General features: G+C 48.3%; 1 protein-coding gene across 1 annotated transcript; it reads right to left on the bottom strand.

Annotated features, from left to right (window-relative positions):
- Nucleotides 1-1,260: 1,260 nt before the first annotated feature.
- Nucleotides 1,261-19,912, bottom strand: DHX33 (DEAH-box helicase 33). The gene is made up of 12 exons (XM_068978663.1): nucleotides 19,630-19,912; nucleotides 16,487-16,647; nucleotides 15,578-15,805; nucleotides 15,251-15,421; nucleotides 12,975-13,160; nucleotides 12,119-12,230; nucleotides 10,616-10,775; nucleotides 10,376-10,464; nucleotides 7,952-8,079; nucleotides 7,226-7,429; nucleotides 3,342-3,428; nucleotides 1,261-1,569 (listed from the first exon to the last, which is right to left on the bottom strand). The coding sequence occupies exons 1-12, from the start codon at nucleotides 19,910-19,912 to the stop codon at nucleotides 1,261-1,263; spliced, it is 2,118 nt and encodes a 705-aa protein (XP_068834764.1).
- Between the last annotated feature and the right edge of the window lie 380 nt (nucleotides 19,913-20,292).

Here is a 20,292-nt window from a genome sequence, read left to right as displayed (position 1 = left end):
TAATCCCCTCAGACAAATGTGGAAAATGAGTGTGAAAGAGGTGCCAGCATCCCCTGGTCCCTAAGAAGAAGGAAAAAAGATCGTAGGAAATAAGATAAAAGAACATAAACACTAGATGAGGGGATGAGATGAGTCAAGGCTTCCTGGCTTCACCTCCACTTACCCCCAGAGGCCTGGCCAGAAGGGAAATGGCTTAAATTCAGCTCAGTCACTCCTTAGCTCATGGCTTTATGGCCCAGAGACAGAGAGAGAGAGAAGGTCATGCTGGAGGCCATCACACTACAACCTGAAATCAAACCTGAATGTTAATTGGAAGAACTGAGGCTGAAGCTCCAATACTTTGGCCAGCTGATGTGAAGAGCCGACTCATTGGAAAAGACCCTGATGCTGGGAAAGACTGAAGGCGGGAGGAGACGGGGACGACAGAGGATGAGATGGTTGGATGGCGTCACCGACTTGATGGCTGTGACTTGGAGCAAGCTCCGGGAGATGGTGAAGGACAGGGAGGCCTGCCGTGCTGCAGTCCACTGGGCTGCAAAGAACTGGACGTGACTGAAGGGCAACAACACACTCAGCTTTCCCACTTCAGAAGATACCAACACCTTCACTCAGGAAGGTCCCCGGAGGCAGGGTGGGGACAGGCGCTTAGCACTTCTTTGCTGTGAAACCTCCCTGCCCTGGGGAGGGAGGTTAGGTGCTCAGCACCTACAGAAGTTAATCTCTTCTGTTACGAAATTTCATGCAGGTAGATGTTCAGACAGATCCAAGGCCAAGAGCTCTGTGACCCCTTGTGGTCCCCCTTCCGGACCATCCCCCGCAGTCTCGAGGACTTGGGGGTTTTGCTGTACCCGATCCATGGAGCATACATAAGCGGTAACACCAACCGAGCACTGTGGCGCCCAGTCCACTGCGGCTTATCACGGGCACGCGCAGCTCTGGGTACTTTCTTTTCACTTGCTCTGAGCCTCATGACTCTGACCCTGTAAGTATCATTGCTCCCACTTGGCAGATCAGGAAACTGAGGCTCAGAAGTAAAGGAAGTCACCCAAAGTTGCCCACCAAGAACCCAAAGCATCATTTTGAAGTCTCCCAGGCCTCTACATGTCTGTGTGGTTCAGTCTGAGGAGTTTAGACAAAGAGGCTCTTAAGCTCCTGGAGGCCAGGCATGCCCCAGCCATAACCACTGTGGCCTCTGTAGGTGCCAACGTTTAGAAGTCGCAGCGAGGCTGGCTGAGGCCTGGCTCCTGGCACCAGGGCGGCTCAGTTCCTGGCAGTCCTCAGCTTCTTCCTGAAGAAGTCGGGGGCGGCCTCGTACAGCCACTCGGCATCCACAACGCACAGGTCACGCATGTAGCACTTGTTGGTGAAGAGCAGCTCCGTGTACACGACGCAGGCCGGCTTGCAGTGGAAGAGCACAGATGACGGATGGATGGCCACCGGCTGGTGGGTGTCCGTGGTGGCGTAGGACCCGTCCGGCTGCAGCTCAGCGGTGCTCATGAAGAGGCTGTGCGCCAGGCATCGGCGGATGCTCTCTGTGTCCCCTCGGGAGGACAGGATTGGCATGGACATCTGGTTCGGGAAGAAGTGAGACATGGAAAAGACCCCAGACGTGAGCACTGCGCAGCCACCCATGGTACATGGGGCCACACTGCCTACAGCACAGCCTGGTGCAAGGCCCACGGAGGAGGCTGGCGTCCAGGCTGGGCGCTGACCTCTGGGACAGCTGCCTCAGATGCCTGAGGTGAGCGCGGGTAGAGGAGCACCACGTCTACCCTCAGCAAAAGATGAGAAAACTCCCAAAGCCAATCGACGGCCTAGCAGGAAAGCCATTCAAGTACAAGAAGGGCAGGAAAATGTATGCAACACAGACCACCACAGGCTGCTGTGAAGAGTTGTGTGCTCGGTCGCTGGGTCATGGGCGACTCTTGGTGGCCCCATAGACTGCAGCCCGCCAGGCTCCTCTGTCCATGGGCCTCTCCAGACATGAGTACTGGAGTGGGTTGCCATTTCCTTCTCCAGGGCATCTTCCCTAACCAGGGATTGAATCTGCGTCTCCTGTTTCAGCAGGTAGATTCTTTAGCACTGAGCCTCCTGGGAAGCCTGGAAAGAAGTTACTTCAGGGCTAACAACAGGCTGCTGGCACTGGACACGGGCCTGGGTAAGGGTGACAACTATCTCCTAGGGTCACGTGGATGGTCCACACTGGGGGCTGACTCAGAAGAGGCCTTACACACAGAGACGCCTGGTCACCACAGAGTTGTTCACGGTAGCAAAACGAGGACACTTAGTGCTCAACACGGGAGACTGCGAGCACAAACCACCCCACCTCTGAGGTAGAAAATGGTGCTTCATACAGTCACTGAATATAGAAACGTCCTCTAAGAGGGAATATAAGCTGACAGGAGGCTTTTTGGTGGATGGCTTGGCAATGTCTATCAAAATCTAAATTCCCCATCCAGAAGTTCATTCTTTGTGCACCAGAGCACAGATGTTTATGCAGGAGGATCATCACTCTGGCACAATCTATATGACCACCATTAGGGACTTGGTTAAATAACTAGTGAAGACAGGAGCGAAATGCTACCAAGTCAATAAAAAGAACGATAGACATACACAGGCACTGAGAGACAGCCCAGATACAAAGTGAAATTCAAGGAGCATTCCAAGTGGAAAAAACAAGTTGCAAAACAAAACATACATCAAACTTGTTTAAAAAAGAAAATTTATATATCCACATATATGCGTAATACACAGACAAATAAAAAAAAACATACATACATAGAAAAAAATTCTAGAAGGATCTACACTGGACTATTGCTTATCTTTGGAGGGGCAAGATTAGAGAAACTTTTATACTTTTTACACAATATATCACTATTTTCTTATTTTAATTTTATTATTGGAGTATAATTTCTCTACAATGTTGTGTAGGTTTCTGCTGTATATATATCACTATTTGCTACACTCTATCAACTTGTAACAAGTATGCACCGCTTTTGTAAACTGAAAAAGAATGATAGGTATTTCCACTAAAAATAAAAAACTTAGGAAGAATTCTAGTAACGTTTGAAAACACTGTTAAAGTTTATAAAAACTGGATATAAATCATATATACAATGTATTAATAACTATCCATGTAAAAATATATTTAAAAGCAGAGCCACCAGGAAATGGACCAAACTGGTGAGAGGTGGAGTTGTGGGTAATTTTTACTTTCTTATTTAAAAATTTTCCTACAATGAGTGGTTTTTCTGCAATCACTACTAATAAGCAATTTGAGAATTTTCACCTAGAAAAAGGTGACAGCTTAGCCCCTCAAAGACCAGCAGGAAGAAAAATACCTTTATGCAGATGTCCCTCAGCTGTGCTCTGACTTCAGCTACTAGCATCATATTCTTGCTGTTGACAAAGTTCTCTTTGCACCATTCCTGAACAGGGAGAAAAGAAGAGATGTCACAGTCCTCTCGCTTCTACAGAGATAAAAATAAAGCACAACTTTTATTATAATTTTTTTAATTAAAAAAATATTTAGTCATAACAAGCAGCATTTGGGATCTTAGTTCTCTGACCATGAATTAACCACTGGACCACCAGGGAAGTCCCAGCATAATTTCTAGAACATAGTTTGAATTCAGAGGGAAAACTGCAGTTGCCAAAAGTAAATACAAGAAAATATCTTTGTATCAAAAAACCATATTGAAAACCATAATGGCAAAAGAATGATGACCTTCAGAATATATTTTAAAAAAAACACCACCACCTACAAATCAGTCAGAAAATGATCAATAATCCAGTAGAGCCATAAAGGATATGGACAGATAACTCACAGGAGATTAACTACAAATGACAATAAACTTAAGCAAAGGTTCTTGGTCGCTTCAGGAATCAAGTCAGTACAGTTTCAAATAACTGAGATGCTATTTGATGCTTTCAAACTGCAGTGCTGGAGAAGACTCTTGACAGTCCCTTGTACTGCAAGACCAAACCAGTCAATCCTACAGGAAATCAACCCTGTATATTCACTGGAAGGACTCATGCTGGAGCTGAAACTCCAATACTTAGGCCAACTGATGCAAAGAGCTGACTCACTGGAAAAGACCCTGATGCTGGGAAAGTCTGAAGGCAGGAAGAGAACGGGGCAATAGAGGATGAAATGGTTGGATGGTATCACCAACTCGATGGACATGAGTTTGAGCAAACTCTGGGAGATGGTGAAGGACAGGGTAGCCTGCAATGCTGGAGTCCATGGGGTTGCAGAGTTGGACATGACTTAGCAATTGAACAACAACTACTTCATATCCATCAACCTGGGAAAAATGCAAGTCATTTCAGCCAAGTTGGAGAGGTGGGTGGAAATGGGAACTCTTCTGCATGACTCTGGGGAGGGCAAAGAGGTAAAGAGGTGTTGACACTGGGGAAGCTGGATGCAGCTGCTCCTAGACCAGCAGGTCCACTCCTGGGTGTCGACTCCCGAGAAACTCTCCCCTTTGTGCACAGGAGACCTGGATGGGATGTGCACTGCGGTGCCAGAGGCAGAAATCAGTGGCAAAAGGGTAGTGTAAGGAAGCATGTATAGGATACGATGCCCGTGGACAGGAAGTGAAAGCACGATGTTGCCCAGGGAGGTCCAGACCCACTTCAGGACAGTGGTTACAGGAGGCAGGGAGGACTACACCAAGAGCAGCTTGAGGCTCTTGCTGTGTCCACAGCATTTATCTCCTTAAAGATAAACTGACGTGGCCTCCCCTGGTGGCCCAGTGGCTAAGTCTCTGCACTTCCGCTGCAGGAGGCACAGGCTCCACCCCTGGTCAGGGAAGTTCCACATCACACAGAGTGGCCAAGAGCAAATAAACAAATACAGTGAGGCAGATGGAGCAAAATGTTTACAACTACTAAAGCTAGATGGTGGCTGTTTTTTTTTTAAAGAGCTGACTGCATTAAAACACAAAGTTAAAGTGCCGGGGTCCAGCCCCGGTGGATCCAGGGTGATTTGAAGGTGTAGACGGAGTCAGCGTCCTTGGGAATAACTTATTTAATTACAGATAGAGAGGGATCAGAAAATTAGCAGAGAAAAAGAGGCTGAATAACTTGGTTTACATGGAATATCAATCACCACCTACGCAGGTCACAGGCGTCTTCCCGTTTTCCCGAAGGAGAGGAGGCACTGAGGCCCCCCTGGTACGATCTTAGAAGCCCAGGCAAAATTAGCAGGCTTAGTGGGTACCCATGCACCAGATGGGAATTCAGCCAGAAAAACGGAGAGCAAGAAAGAAGCGACATGGGGGAATCAGTCTTTCTGGAAACTGATCCGATTTCTTTATTTTGGGGTTTGCTTATATACCTTTTGTTACACATAGGGATGAATACAGAGTCACGCGGGGGTCAGCAGTCCTGATCTTTATCAAAAGCAGGTGCTTTACATAAAAAAAAAAGATCTTAGGGGTTTTACATGATCTTCTGGCCGTGAGGCCTGCTGACATTTTACGACCCTTTCTTTCTGATAACCAAAAAACTTATTTTTTCCAAGGGTGTTTTTCCTTAAACCAGGCACCACCCTCCAAATAAAGTTGCATTCCTATAGGGTGAGGGTGTAGTGAGTTATAATCAAGAAAGGAATTTATTTAATCCAAGGTTAACATGATTAATCTTAAAGGTTAATACTTATTTCTCTTATATGCTAGTTATATTCATTATAAGGGCAGGGAATATGGAGATTTAGCAGCAAACATCAGCCCAACAAATGAAAATCCTTTCACCAATGTTCCCCTTAAGATCTATTTAGTCTTAAGATAGTGATAAAGTTACATTTTTACATAGCAAGGACACAGTGATTTATAACAAAGTACAGTGATCTATTACAAAAGAGAAAATTCATTAACTCAAAAAGTCTAGTATTGCTAACCTTAAAAACTACTATATTTCCTTTTCTATATTCCAAATACATTGATTAATATATTCCCAGGTGCTTTAGCATATGGAGCCCTGGTGGCAATCATTGACTCAACAATGAGAAAAGCCCTATACTAATTAAGAGTTTCCAAATACTCCAAGCTCTCTGTGCTGTTTATGGTTGAGAGGTAGTAAACAATCACGTGCTTAGTGGCAGGAGTATGGATAATCCTGTCACACAAACTAATTTGCCAGCAGAGAGGTTTGACCTGAGACACCCTTGTCATACCCAGGGCAGGGAATTACCAGCAATTATTGGCACAACAAATGAAAAGCCCTTCACCAATATAATTCCTAACCAACCCACTATACTAATAATTTCTAATTTCCCAAAAAAATCTGCCTTTAGTAAGTCTAAAACATCTCATGCCTCTCAGGTTGGGAGGCTGTAAACAATCACATGTGGCTGGACGAACCTATACAGGTGGGCTAGATAACCTTCAGAGGAGTTCGTAAGTTGAAACACTCTTGTCACACGCAGGAATTTTTATTGACTTGGAGCTGCACGTTTACTCCTTCTCTGAGAGAACCAGTGGGGAACAGCCCCCCAGTAAAGTCACAGGTGTAGGTGAGAGCATGAAACAGTAAAGTAGATAGACTCTGGTTTTGGGGGTATATGCTCGGGAACAGGGGGTTTCCTGAGGCTTGATCACGCCTCTGCGTATGCCAAGCCTCCTTCCTCATGACGTTTGCCATGGGCAGAGTTCCTCACGCTGTCTCCCGGCATCAAAGCATGCATGCTATGGCACAAATATTGATTCTTTTGGGAAGGGCAGCCACTCGGCAGGCGGGATCTTTGTTCCCTGACTAAGGATTGAACCCAGACCACGGCAAGTGAAGGCCTGGAATCCTAACCACTAGGCCAAAAGGGAACTCCTCCAAATATTTTATTTATTTATTTTTAAAATTGTATTGATAAATGAAGGAAGGTATTGCCATTTTCCATCTGGGTCCCGGGAATGGAAATGTCACACAAGCAAAAGCTGCTATGAAGAAAGTTAGGGGCAGGTGGGGAAACAAACTACCTTGTAGCCAAGAAATTGGGTCACCAGGTATTAATACTTCACCTGCCCACGTTAAGTATGAGGGAAACACAAGCAGAGAGAAAGGCTGAAACCGTGTCTTCCCTAGTAGCATCTCTGGGTGCAGACGTCTCTGGAATGACATCCAGCATTCTGTGTGGCTCTTCAGAAGGTGCAGCCAAACAGGGAAGGTGTCCTGAAACACAGGACCAAAGGGAGGCCCTGTTTGAGAAGAGGAAGAGGACAAGGCCTACCTTGTTCCCGCCGGTGTTCTTGAAGGTCCGGTAGACATTGAGCAGGGTGAGGTGATCGCCCTCGCTGGACACAAACTTCTTCCGCACGCTCTGCACTTCATCCCGCCGGGAGGGAGGGTTGTAGAGAATGCTGTCCACAGACAGCAGGGCGACAATGGTCAGTATCTCCTCCGTGCAGTGGAATTTGGGGGATAGGAGGATGGTCTGCAAACCACAATGAAACATTGCGTGAGTCCAGTTTTTTCCTGGCTTCTGAATTTCCATATATTGCTTCTGCAGCTTCCCTTGTAAGGCGTGAAGGGGCAGGTGTTTCCAAAACCATGACAATATGTTATGCTCTTTTATATATTTATTTGTGTATTATTTTACTTTCTGTAGAATAGATAGCTTTCTTGTATGATCCCATATAGGTAGGGCTCATGACTTCATTGGTGGAGGAAATGGCAACCCACTCCAGTATTCTTGCCTGGAAAATTCCATGGACAGAGAAGCCTGTGGGCTACAGTCCAGGGGGTCGCTGAGAGTCGGTCATGACTGAGCATGCACATACACATGACTTAATATGAACTTGAATTACACAGAACATAAGTCGAGGTTCGACACAAAGCAGGCGTTGATAACTGTTAAAGGTGAAGATGAATCTAGAAGCACTGGGCTGAGGAGTCCCCTGCGGGATGGCTGATCTGTAAGGTACAGGGAGGGGACTGAGAAGAGGGTGGCACTTACTTTGGCAAATTTGGGTTCTAGTGGGAAAGCCGCCATCTTTCTTCCCATTGGAGTTAGGGTGAGCTGGCCATCCCTGTGTTCAAGGGCACCGAGCAGCTCCAGCTGGGCGATGGCTGCCTGGATGTGATCTGGAGAGAGAGAGACATAAAAAGGAGTCGAACACTCAAAACAGGATGGAGCTGCAGCTGCTTCATCACATCAGTGCATTTCTGATAAGCCTAAGTCAAACCACAGTACAGATCACAACCACACTGTCCCCATGAGGTACTTTTCAAAGCTATTCATGACATCACTGTCTTCAGCTCATCTCTTTTCATTTTTTTAATTTTCCAAGAATAATTTTCCTTATTTTTGGCTGTGTTGGGTCTTCACTGCTGCATGGGGCTTTTCCCTCACTGCAGTGAGCAGGCTTTTCTGTACTGTGTGGGGTTCTCATTGTGGTGGCTTCTCTTGTTGTGGAGCACGGGCTTAATTGCTCTGTGGCCTGTGGGATCTTCCTGGACCAGGGATCCAACCTGTGTCTCTTGCATTGGCAGGCAGATTCTTTACCACTGAGCCACGAGAGAAACCCTCAATTCTCTAGTGGCCTGCAATTTGGCGATATGTATGCAAATCTGAAGCCCAGCAAACTTACACTTCTGAATTTCACACTCATTTACCTGAACCTCGTATAGAGACCTGTGCCTCCAGATGGACATACACAACAATGGAAAACACCAGGGGCCTCAGGAGCCCCTGGAGAGAAGGACACTATTTACTATTTAATTCCTTTTTAATTTGAACTATGTAAATGTATTACCTATTAAGCATAAAGATGCATATCTAAGGATGCAACAAATATACATGTACAGAGAAAAACTGATCTATAAAATATATGAAGTGAAAAAAGCAATGTGCCAATGTCTACCAGGAGAAGGATAAATGCATCTTGGCTTATTCATAGAATGGAACAGTATTTAAGTGATGAAAATACATCAAATGTAAACCTTACAAAACATGACAGATGAATAGGAAGGTCACCAGAAAATCGAGACATAAACACACCAACTGAAACCATGCTTGTGCATGGAACAGATATTCAAGAAAAGCAAGGGATTCACAGATCAAACCTGGCTGGTGGCTGACCTTGAGGGAGGAGTGGGAAGGAGGTGAGGGGCGGGGGGCTGGGAATGGCGGTCGCAGGGCTTGTGGCCCCGGTAATGGGCACACAGGTGTGGCTTCGCTACTTCTACCTGACACGTATGTTCCTCCTTTTATTTGGTGGGGGTGGGGGGTGTTGCGTGTCATGCAGAATCTTAGTTCCCTGACCAGGGATTAAACCTGTGACCCTGGCATTGGGAGCTCAGAGTCTTAACCACTGGACCACCAGGGAAGTCCCTGTTCCTCCTTTATATGTAGGAATTTAGTAACTGATAGAAAAAAAAGTATAGAATGGACTGAATGGGTGTTGCTATTTGTTTTGAAAAGGAGACTGTAGGTACTTAACCACACAGATTTTCTCTAGGAGACACTAGGAAATGGCCACAGTTGGGGCTGTGGGGAGGGAAACTAAGAACTTGAAGACTGTGGAGGCCCATGTCTACTATCCGCTGTCTACTTTTTTTTAACCAATTGCACTTCTTCACTTTAAAAAAAGAGAAAATGGTATGTGTTGAAGGGATGCCGAGGGCTAAGCTACCATGACAAAGAATCCCAACTATTTTTTCTTCCTCCATGGAGAGATTCCCAGTGAAAGGCAGAGACCCATCAAATTCCAGCTGAAAGCAAAGAAACACAATCTGTGCAGTCCCTTTGCAAAAGTCCAAGTTCACTGGGGCTGCAGTAACCCGTGGACCCCCCTCGACTACCTTCCTTGGTTCCTGTGACCGCAGAACCCACCCGAGATGGTGCTGACATGAAGCCCCTGATTCTGCACCAACGTGGTGTGAATAGCACTGGGTCTCTTGCATAATTCTGAGACTCTTCTCTGGGAGTTAAGGCTGTTATTCCCCCCAGTCATAATAAACAACAGGACACCAGGGGCTTCCCTGGTGGCTCAGTGGTTAAGAACCCACCTGCCAATGCAGGAGACATGGGTTCAACCCCTGCTCTGGGAAGATCCCACATGCCACACAGCAACTAAGTCCATGTGCCATAACTTCCGAGCCTGTGCTCGATGGCCTAGGAGATGCAACTACTGAGCCCTCGCGCCCTATAGACTGTGCTCTGCAACAAGAGAAGCCATGGCAATGAGAAAACCAACCACTGCAACCAGAGTAGCCCCTCCTCGCCGCAACTAGAGAAAAGCCTGCGCAGCAACAAAGATCCAGCACGGCCAAAAATAAATAAATACATAATAATAATGGAGAGTGCCAGAAGGCCTGCTGTGTGGAGCCCACTGGCGGTCCCTTTCTGTGTGCCCACCTCCCCGAAGACTCCACTCACCTGGAGATGGCTTGGACATGAAGTCAAAGGTGAGCACGTTTGGGACTTTCATGGCGAGGAGCTGCAGCATCACGCTCGCCAGGTTACACCTGCAAGACGGAGACACAGGTGGTTCACAAGGGCGCCTGACCCCCGGCCAGCAAGGCAGAGCCACCCACTAAGGAGCGTCAGTTGGAGGAGATACAGGCTGCAGGGACGGGACCTTGGGATGGATGGCAGGTGGGGAGCCCCACTGGCTACCTTTGGATCTCTGGCACCGTCATCTTCTCAAACTTCTCAAACTCGTCCTCCGTGTAGAGCCGGTAACAGATACCGCTGTCCTCTCTGCCGGCCCGGCCCGTGCGCTGCCAGGCCTGGGTCTTTGATACCCGCTGCACAGCCAACACCTCCAGGCCACTGTCTGGTGGGAGAATGGCCAAGTCAGAGCTCTGCTCATCATGTGAACAAACTCCTTCTACAGCGTAGACAATGAGGAGCATTCCTTGGGATACCCAGGATTCTTTGTGCAACACATGAGTCCAGAAAAACTCAAGGCTACATTGGAAAGTGGGCTTCCTTCGTGGCTCAGTGGTAAAGAATCCGCTTGCTAATGCAGGAGATGTGGGTTCAATCCTTGGGTCAGGAAGATCCCCTGGAGGAGGAAATGGCAACCCACTCCAGCATTCTTGCCTGGAGAATTCCACGGGCCGAGGAGCCTGGCAGGCTACAGTCCATGGTATTACAAAGAGCTGGCCACCACTTAGTGACTAAACAACAATAAATATGTCAGAAAGCATGTAACCAGACTGGTTTGTGGTGAAGAGACCTCGCCACGAACACTGTGTGACATCTGTGACTACAGCATCAGAAGGACCTTGAGCTTGGGGCAGTGGCCAAGGGAAGTAGATTTCAGAGGCCTTGGCTTAGGTCACAGTTGAAAACAACCGCTGGAGCGGCCTAGGACTCAGGGGTCCTCCAAGAGGTGGCATTTTCAGTGCCAAAACCCGGACAGTTTCCAACAAACCAGGATGGCTGGTTGCCGATTGATCATGACCCCAAAATGAAATGCCTCCATCCCTTGGGTGCTACCTCCTCGCTCCTGCTCTACTGTGAAAGCGGGACGGTGTAATGTCACTACACCTAGGAGTGAACGAGACTGATTTTCTTGATAAAGCTGCACGCTGTGCCAGTGTGGAGAACCAAGCCCTTTCACAAACATGGTCCCCAAGAAACACACGTGAAAGTCAGCGTCCTTGAATGCTTAGCAGTTCATTTGAAGTGAACATCTGGGAGCTATCATGTCAGCTGCCTCAAATCCTCCATGGAATAAAGCAAGGTAGAAAACAGACCTGAATAAAAATGACTTCAAGCAAGCTGTGGACTGCACACTGTCGGGAAACAGCTAGTGCCTTGGCCCAGCTGGGGGTGGGGTCCTGCTTTCTTTCTGGGAGACTGAGGATTGAACCAGCTGTGCTCAGATATTCCCCAGGAAGCCTCTGATGTGGTATCAGGCTGTCCCTGGCCTGACAGCCACCATTCTCGCCCACCTTCTGATGGAGTTTCAGTCCCTCTGCCCAGGTCCTTGACCCTCTGTCCCCAGGTTTGCCACAGATGGGCTCTTCTTCCCTGCCTCACATGTCTTTGTGGCCCTGCCTGCTAGACGGGGTGCCTGGTATTCAGACGTGAAATGCTCAGGTGGGGAACTGCGGGACCACAGGCCGCTCACTACACAGAGAAGAGACGCCAGGGGCCACAAGTTCTCACCAGGGTTATACTTCTTTGCTTTAACCATGCCCGTGTCAACTACATATTTTATTCCTGTAATGGTTATGGAGGTTTCAGCGATGTTGGTTGAAATGATCACTTTGCGATAACCCTAAAAGGAGGAAGAAAACCAAAAAGCCACATGACACACGTATGACGCAGAAGTTTGAAAACATATTCCTCATCACTAACTGTCACAATTCACTCATGATCAAGAAGAGATGACTCCGCTATCTGGATAGTTATTAATGCTGATGGCCGGGTCAGTATTGGGTTGGGGGGCTGGGTGTGTTTCAGTCTTAAAGGCTTATTTTGAGGTGATGAGGGGTGGTGGGATGGGCATTAGAGTCAGGAGGAAGTAGACGTGGCCTGGGATTCTGGCCCTGCCCGGTACCTACTGTGCCCCCATGGGCATCTATCACTTCACCCCTTGGGGCCTCAGGGTTTCTGAACTGGAATGGTGACCCGCCTTGTGGTTCTTGAGAGGATGAGGGACAGTGTGTGTCTGGTGTGAGCACAGTACTTGGCACAGCACCTGGCACAGCAGGGGTCCCGGGAAACTTATGGTGGACACGTGCTTGTTTACTGTGGACCCTGGGAGAGTCACTCAGGGAGCTTCCGGCTTCTGCTTGCATCTCTCCCTCATCCCCAGACAACAGTCTCCCTGTTCCCACCATGGGAGAGCCATGTCTACAGCCCTGCATTACATGCTTGCGTCTTTCCAGCTCATGAGAGAGATACCTGGGCACCCTGTCCACACATCTTATCTGGAGCCTGCTGACAGGGGCACAGGCCCACTGGTGCATCTGTCTGGGTACCCAGAGACAGGGCTGGGCAGGAGACAGGGTGCACTCACCTTTGGGGCCCCCTGGAAGACGCGCAGCTGCTGGGCATAGGGCAGGGAGGCATAGAGCGGAAGGACCAGCATGGAGGGGCAGCCGTCTGGAAGGTGCTTGGCAATGTCCCGGCAGGTCTTACTCATGGCTTCGATCTCCTCCTGCCCAGTGAGGAACACCAGGATGTCATGCGAGGAGGGAGCTTCCTACAGAGAAGGCAGAGTGGGGTGACTGGGGTTACTGGGCCTTGACAGACGCGCAGGTGCCACAGAACAGAACAATGATCGTTAATGAGGTTTTCCAGTTATTCTTAACTTTGGACCTGTAACTGAGCCTAGATACTGATGTTGCCCCTGGGCGGGGGGTGGGGGGGATGGGGGTGCGGTGGGGGGGCGTGTTACTACATCAAATGCACAGCTGCATCTTATTCAAATTAGCCAGCTATGTTTAAAAATGAATTAAGGGGGAAAAAAAGAGACGTAATAAAAAACTAAGGGGATTTTGAAGGGAAATCACCAGATTGCTTTTTGCAACAAGAACAATGCCATGAAAAGGCACAACCACACAAGCAAATAAAATCTGCCTGGAGCTGCCTTCCTTTCATAATCATCTTGAAAGATGAAGCTGACAAAGGAGACAACTTAGAGAAACCCTGATCCATGAAAATGGCCAGAGGCTGGAAAAGGAGCCCTTATTGAATGAGGCCATCAATCACACTTTCATAAATCCCCAAAGCACCCAGAACTTGGGCAAGGGCTTGGTATCTCAGATTTAACTGGGTCCTTCACCTTGAGAAGGGAAGAACATCGAAGTGTAAAGTACATACACCCATTTGACCCAATCTTCTTTGAAGTCTGTTTAGATACATTAATTTGTAGAGTGCCTGTTTGGCAAAATAACTGAAAAATGTTCAATAATTATCTGTATTTGTGAAGTTGTGCAAGTTGCCCAGTCATGTCCGACTGCCTATATTTGTATGTATGTGTACATATAATAAAGGCAGACATGGCTCAGACAATAAAGAATCTGCCTGCAATGTGGGAGACCGGGGTTTGATTTCTGGTTCAGGAAGATCCCTTGGAGCAGGAAATGGCAACCCACTTCAGTATTCTTGCCTGGAGAATTCCATGGACAGAGGAGCCTGGCAGGCTACAGTCCATGGGGTCACAAAGAATCGGACGTGACTGAGTGACTAACACTGTTTTTTCTTTCTGTATATATAATATGGCTATGTTTGCATACATGTAACTATGTATTTATGTGTGTGCATATACTTTTTAGCTCAGTGTTAAGAGGACAGACGTTCAGAGGTACACACACATAGACAGGATAAAATCTAAAACAACAAAAGCTTCATCACTAGGAGGACTCATCAAAGCTATTATATGACTTGAGGGCACCACAGGTATCATTCATAAAACATCCTTATCTCAAGTTTGCTTCTGGCAGCTAAACAAGGCTGACTGGGACTTCCCTGGTGGTCCTGTAGTTAAGAACACACCTTTCAATGTAGGGGACATGAGTTTGATCCCTGGTTGGGGAACTAAGATTCCACGTGCTATGGGGCAACTAAGCCTGCAAGTGGCAACTACCAGCCTGTGTGCCACAACTAGAAAGTCTGTGCACTGCAACCACAGTGTGCCACAACTAAGACCTGAAGCAGCCAATTAAATAAATAAATATATATATTTTTAAAGTTGGCTTCTAGATATTTTCAGAAAGTTAATGGGATGGTAAAAACAGTCAGTTATATACAAGTCAAACCAAAAAATGAGGTGATACACTCAAATTTTTAAATAAATGTTTACTAAAATGAAAAAACTGTTGAAATGTTTCTCTAATACATTTTTTTTTAAAAGAGAACTCTAAATTGCACCCCATTATTGGCTAATACACCAACTTTTTATTTTTCAGTGAGACAGAATATCACATGGAGTAAAAGGAGGCAGTGTTTCCTAAGACTCCTTTCTACTCAGTTCTACATGTGGTATCCTGGTTGCAACACAAAATGTGCTTCTTACGGGGGGTTCTGATCACATTATGCGCACGAGCCACTGCTCTAATACATGGAGGTTTTCCAGCTCAGCTGAAGAAACATGGTGGCCAGGGTTTAATTTTTTTTAGAGGAAAAGAGAGATAATGTAAAAAAGTATAAAAATGGGGACATGGCAAGCAAATTCCTTATTCACCTAAAGAACACAGCTTACAAAGCAGTTTGGTTCGGCAGCTTCTCTTCTCAAGGCTGACTGTTCAAGGTCAAACAGGCCTTTCCAGGAATCCACTCCCTGCTGCCTACCTGGTGGATCTGGAATACGGAGACCAGGGCGGCATGCAGGTAATCGTGCTGGGGCTGCTTGGTGTAGAAAATCTGGATCGGGTGCTGCCGGCCCTCCAGGTAGAGAACGGGGGCTCCGTTGAAATACTGGGAGAACAGGTCCACATCCATCGTGGCTGACATCACAATTACCTGCCGGCGAGAAGGGCACGGAGGATGGGAGAAAGGCTCGGGCCAGCCTTTCTGTGTCCTGCCAAGCCCTGAAGGCTGCTTGGGAGGCCACACTGCCCTCCCCCTGACCCCCCAGCACCTTTGCCCCGAGTCCCACGGCAGAACAGCTGCACCCACTTTGAGAGGCAGCTTCCCCAGCTCCTTTCGCCTCTTCTGTGCAGCTTTCACCACCCCGAAGAGCACATCTGTGTGGATAGTCCGCTCGTGGGCTTCATCCAAAATGATGCAGCTGTACTTCCGGAGCAGGGAGTCCGAAATGGCCTCGCGCAAGAGCATGCCATCGGTCAGGAACTTGATCTTGGTGTCGTCTGAGGTGACATCGTCGAAGCGCACCGTGTAGCCGACCTTGCGCAGAGATACCAACCACTCATTCATCCAGCAAACATGTCGGCTGCACCCAGTGTGCCCAGCACGGTGCCAGGCGCTGGTGTAGTGAACATGACCCACTCCAACCCTACCCTGCTCCCAGGAAAATGGACACGTGCCCTCAACTGCAATGATGAGAAACTCTGCAAAGAATGTAACACTAGTTCCCTCCCCTCAGCTACTTCAAGCGAAGCAAGTGAGAAGATGCCCAAGATGTTTTTAAGTCAAATGCGTGAACACAAATCTGACTTATATACACTTCAGGAACTCATTCTCAGTAACCACCTATATGCTAGGAAAATGCTTACAAGTTTGTAGAAAGATGTACAGACATGAGACCTAGCAAGTGTTACTGAAGCCTTAAAAGTGCTCAAGGAAAACAACTAATTTATCCTACTTGCCAACAGACTTTGAAAGCAAAGCAAATAGGACTGACAGACCCTCTGATCTCTAAGGAACTAATAAAGAACTCTGAGTCTGAAACAACTGTGGCAAGAAAGAAACGTGGAAAAGAAAGAAAGAAAGAAAGAAAGAAGCTTGAGATGTATAAGTCTTGTAATAGTCTTGTTCAGAAAAATAAAAAAGTCAGGGAGGTTGTGGGGGAGCGGGGGAGTGAGGTGTAGGGGACCGAGAACTGTTAGTGAAAAAGAAGTTAGGTACCAGCTTCCCAAGTTCTGTTCTCTTCTCATCAGAGACTCTGGTAGCCAGAGAGATGGCAGCCACTCGGCGAGGCTGGGTCACAGCAATGATGGCCTGGCGGCCAATCCCCCCTTCGTACAGGTACTGAGGGATCTGTGTTGTCTTCCCTGAGCCTGTTTCCCCTGGGAAAGAAAACAAGTCTCATTTAAACCTGAACAGAAACAAACTTAACCAAAAAAACCCACAAAAAACCAACAAATCAAAGTCAGAAGGAAAAGGCATGAGAAAAATACTCGAGGGACTTCCCTAGCAGTCCCAATGCAGGGGCCTTGGGTTCGATCCCTGGTCAGGGAACTAGATCCCACATGCTGCAACTACAGACCCCTATGCTGCAACGAAGACCGGTGCAGCAAAATAAAATAAATAAATATTAAAGAAAAGAAAGAAAGAAAATAAGTTGATAAAAGTCATGGGAATATGTGCACCCATGAATTCTGCTAGTGGAGTGTTAACTGGAATTGCTTCTCAGAAGGTCAAACTACAGTAGGAAAATCTTTAAAATGTTTATATCCTTGACCCACAATTCCACTTGCAGGAACTGACTCTAAGGAAATAATGATGTGCATAAAGAATCAGCTTCAAATTTTATTCACCTTTGCTCTTGACAGTTAAATTTGGAAACAATGTAAATGGTTAGCAATAGTAACTGGTACAGTAAAGACATACAGTGAAATACAGCTGTTATATAAAAAGTCCTACTTTTCGAAGGGATAAATGAGATGTAAATGTGCTGACATGAAGAGACATCTGTTCCGACACTGCAGCCATAGTGAACTCCTCACCCAGCCTGCCGCCTCCTTTCAAACCCTCTGCCTTTGCCCACTCGATTATGAAGTATCTGTTCCCACACTGCCTGCGTGACAAACTCCACAAGATGAATTAGACCTCAAACTTTCTCCCCAGGGGCTGCGCCCGCCTCCTCTGTGTTCCTTAGTGCCTCGTTCATCTCTCCTCCATCACTGATCACTCTACACTGTGTGAGAGCGTTGAGACGTTTCTGTTTGCCTCCAGCATCAGAAGTCCCGGGAGGACGGAAGCCTGTCTCTTTCATGTACCTGAGCACTACATACAGTAAGCACTCAACCTTATTACTACCCTCCCGTGTTTCCTTCCCAGCACCCAACCAGAACAAAGAACTGTAAGCCTGGGCATCCCTCCCTCCACGACTACCACTGCCCACTCCGCCCCCCCACCCCCACCCCCTACCGACTTCACTGAGTCCTTCAGGCCCATCATCCTTCCATTTTCTCCCCTATGGCTCATCCTTCCTGACCTGGACATGAATCATGGACGAAGAACTTGATTATCTTGCACTTCTCCTGCTGAGTTCATCAGGCAAAACCCAAACTTCGATCAAGGTTTCCCTACCCATCTCTTCTGCTCCTACACCAAGAAACTGAGCATTGGTGATTTCCCTGGTGGTCTGGTGGTTAAGAATCCACCTTCCAAGGCAGGGAATGCAAGTTCGATCCCTGGTGGAAGTAGGATCCTATATGCTTCGAAGTAACTAAGCCCAAGTGCCGCAACTAAGCCGGAGCTCTAGAGTCTGTTCTCTGCAACCAGAGAAGCCAGAGCACCCCAACCAAAAACCTCATGCAACTAAAAAATTAAAAAAAAAAAAAAAAATATATATATATAATAATAAAGAAATTGAGCATCATTATAGTAAAATAACCCAACTGAGCTGACAATGACCTTAGTTTGCCATGGGGCCAAATGCACCTGGGTTCCAGCACCACGGCTGATCCTTGTTCTTGTTTTTGCAGCCCCTTTCCTCTGTCCCCATCTTCCCCAAGGACCCGTAAGTCCCATTCTCAGCAGAGCTCCCGCGCCTACTTCATAGAAAAAGTGAAATCCTCAAAGGCAGTCTCCCTCCATCTCCTCCTACAAGCTCTTCTGCAGTCACCCCATTCTTACCACCTTCCTCCAGCCCCCTGACCTCTTGCATGGCCTTCCTTCTATTCCAGGCCACCGCTAGATCTAACCCTTGTTGCCAAGGGTCCGCTTTCCCCATGCCCTCCGTCTCTGCTGTTAGTGCCCACTTTCCATCTTCAGCCTCCGTCTCTACTGAGTTCTTTTCCTTAACCTATGAAGTGAAGTCGCTCAGTCGTGTCCGACTCTTTGCGACCCCGTGGACTGTAGCTCTCCAGGCTCCTCCGTCCATGGGATTCTCCAGGCAAGAATACTGGAGTGGGTTGCCACTTCCTTCTCCAGGGGATCTTCCCGACCCAGGGATCGAACCCAGGTCTCCCGCATTGCAGGCAAACGCTTTAACCTCTGAGCCACCAGGGAAGCCAACCTATGAAGACCTGCAAGTTCCACTAGGTCCCCCTGCTTCTTCTCGAAACAGAAGTCTGTTCTCACTGCCTTCGTGAGATCCTCACTTCCAGCCCAATGACAAATCAGCTCCCATCCCACAGCTCTGCCAAAACAGAGCTCACCTGCATCCCCAATCAATAACTCCCACCCAATCCAGTGGGCATTTTTGGGGTTCCTACTTACTGGACTTCATTTTTGCATTTGTTCACTCCCTTCTTACAACTCTGTTTCTTAGACTATCAGCTCTCCTGGATCTCCTTCCCTCTTTGGAGGCTCATCCTCTCCGTCCATCAGGGGCTCCTCTTACTTAAAACGTTGGGGATCAAGGCCCCTTGCAATCGGTTTCCGGCCCTCAACTCTGCCTCAATTAGTGCACCAGAAACTACTACTTCCCTCAGACTGGACTGTCTCGTCTCCACTTCGTCTCTTATTCCGGAGGCTCTCTCCTCTGTGTCCAACGCCTTTCTAGGTCCGCCCCCTCGCCGTCCCCTCCGTACCGGCTCAGATCCACTTTTCTAAATTCCAAGTCTCCGGTGCATCCCTCTACCCTTCCGGCCCAGAAGGCGAGTTTTTGCCTAACGCGTGGTCACTCGCCCGGACGCTGAGCACCTCCAGAAAGGGAGACTGTCCGACTCCCTTCCGAGGCCCCTCTCCTGGCCCCGAACAGAAATAGGCAGTCAGGTTTGTTGCAGAAACGGATGAAAGACGGTGAGAAGCACCTAAGAAAAGCTGTTCTCTCAAGAGAACAAACGGGGAGCGAAGGACCCGCCGGCACGGTCACTCACCGATAAGGACGGCGCTGTCCAGGTTTCGGAGCTGGGCCAACAGCTGGCCTCGCGCCTGGAAGATGGGCAGATTCCGGCGCTGCTGCTCCACGGCCTCGGGGTAGGGGCTGGATGAGGGCTGGGCCAGGGGCGGCTGCTGCCTCCGGCCTCCACCTCCTCCGCCGCCGCCCGCTGCCAGCAGCATCACCGCACGCCGCCCGGGAGGGCAAGACCCGGCGCGGCTCGGAGGCCCGGCGCTCGGCCGGAATTTCTTGGCCGGCGGGAAGCCCGCCTCCTCGGGCATGTCGGGAGGGCACCGCGACGGGAGGCGCCGCGACGCGAGGCGCGAGGGCGGGAAGCTCCTGCGGCTGTCGGGAGCACACAGCTACTGCGCACCGCCCCTTCCCGCCACGTGCTAGCGGCTCCCAGCAACGCGGCTCACCTCACGGCCACCTGCAGCCTTTAAGGGGACTCCAACTCCCAGCATGCACTTGAGAGCGTGGCGAGGCTTTCACTTCCCGAGGGCGGGGAGAGCAGGGTCTGAGGTACAACGAGAAAAAGATCCGTAGCCACAACAGTGAAAGACGGTGTGTACGGTTCCGTAGAACCTTAACTGCATCGCAACCACGGGATTCTTCTCCTTGTTTTGTTGTGCTGCTAACACTATTTCTTTCCAGTAAACAC

This window comes from Capricornis sumatraensis, chromosome 8, assembly GCF_032405125.1.
Source record: "Capricornis sumatraensis isolate serow.1 chromosome 8, serow.2, whole genome shotgun sequence".
NCBI classification, from domain to species: Eukaryota; Metazoa; Chordata; class Mammalia; order Artiodactyla; family Bovidae; genus Capricornis; species Capricornis sumatraensis.
This window is presented reverse-complemented; position numbering and strand designations above follow the sequence as displayed.

Excerpts from the sequence above, each read along its gene's own strand:
- DHX33 (XM_068978663.1), bottom strand. The coding sequence starts at position 19,912 with ATGCCCGAGGAGGCGGGCTTCCCGCCGGCCAAGAAATTCCGGCCGAGC. Across the intron at positions 15,806-16,486 it reads GAACAGAACTTGGGAAGCTG|GTCGGCTACACGGTGCGCTT; the intron begins GTACCTAACTTC and ends TCTCTGCGCAAG. Across the intron at positions 8,080-10,375 it reads CATGTCCAAGCCATCTCCAG|ATCACATCCAGGCAGCCATC; the intron begins GTGAGTGGAGTC and ends CTCTCTCTCCAG.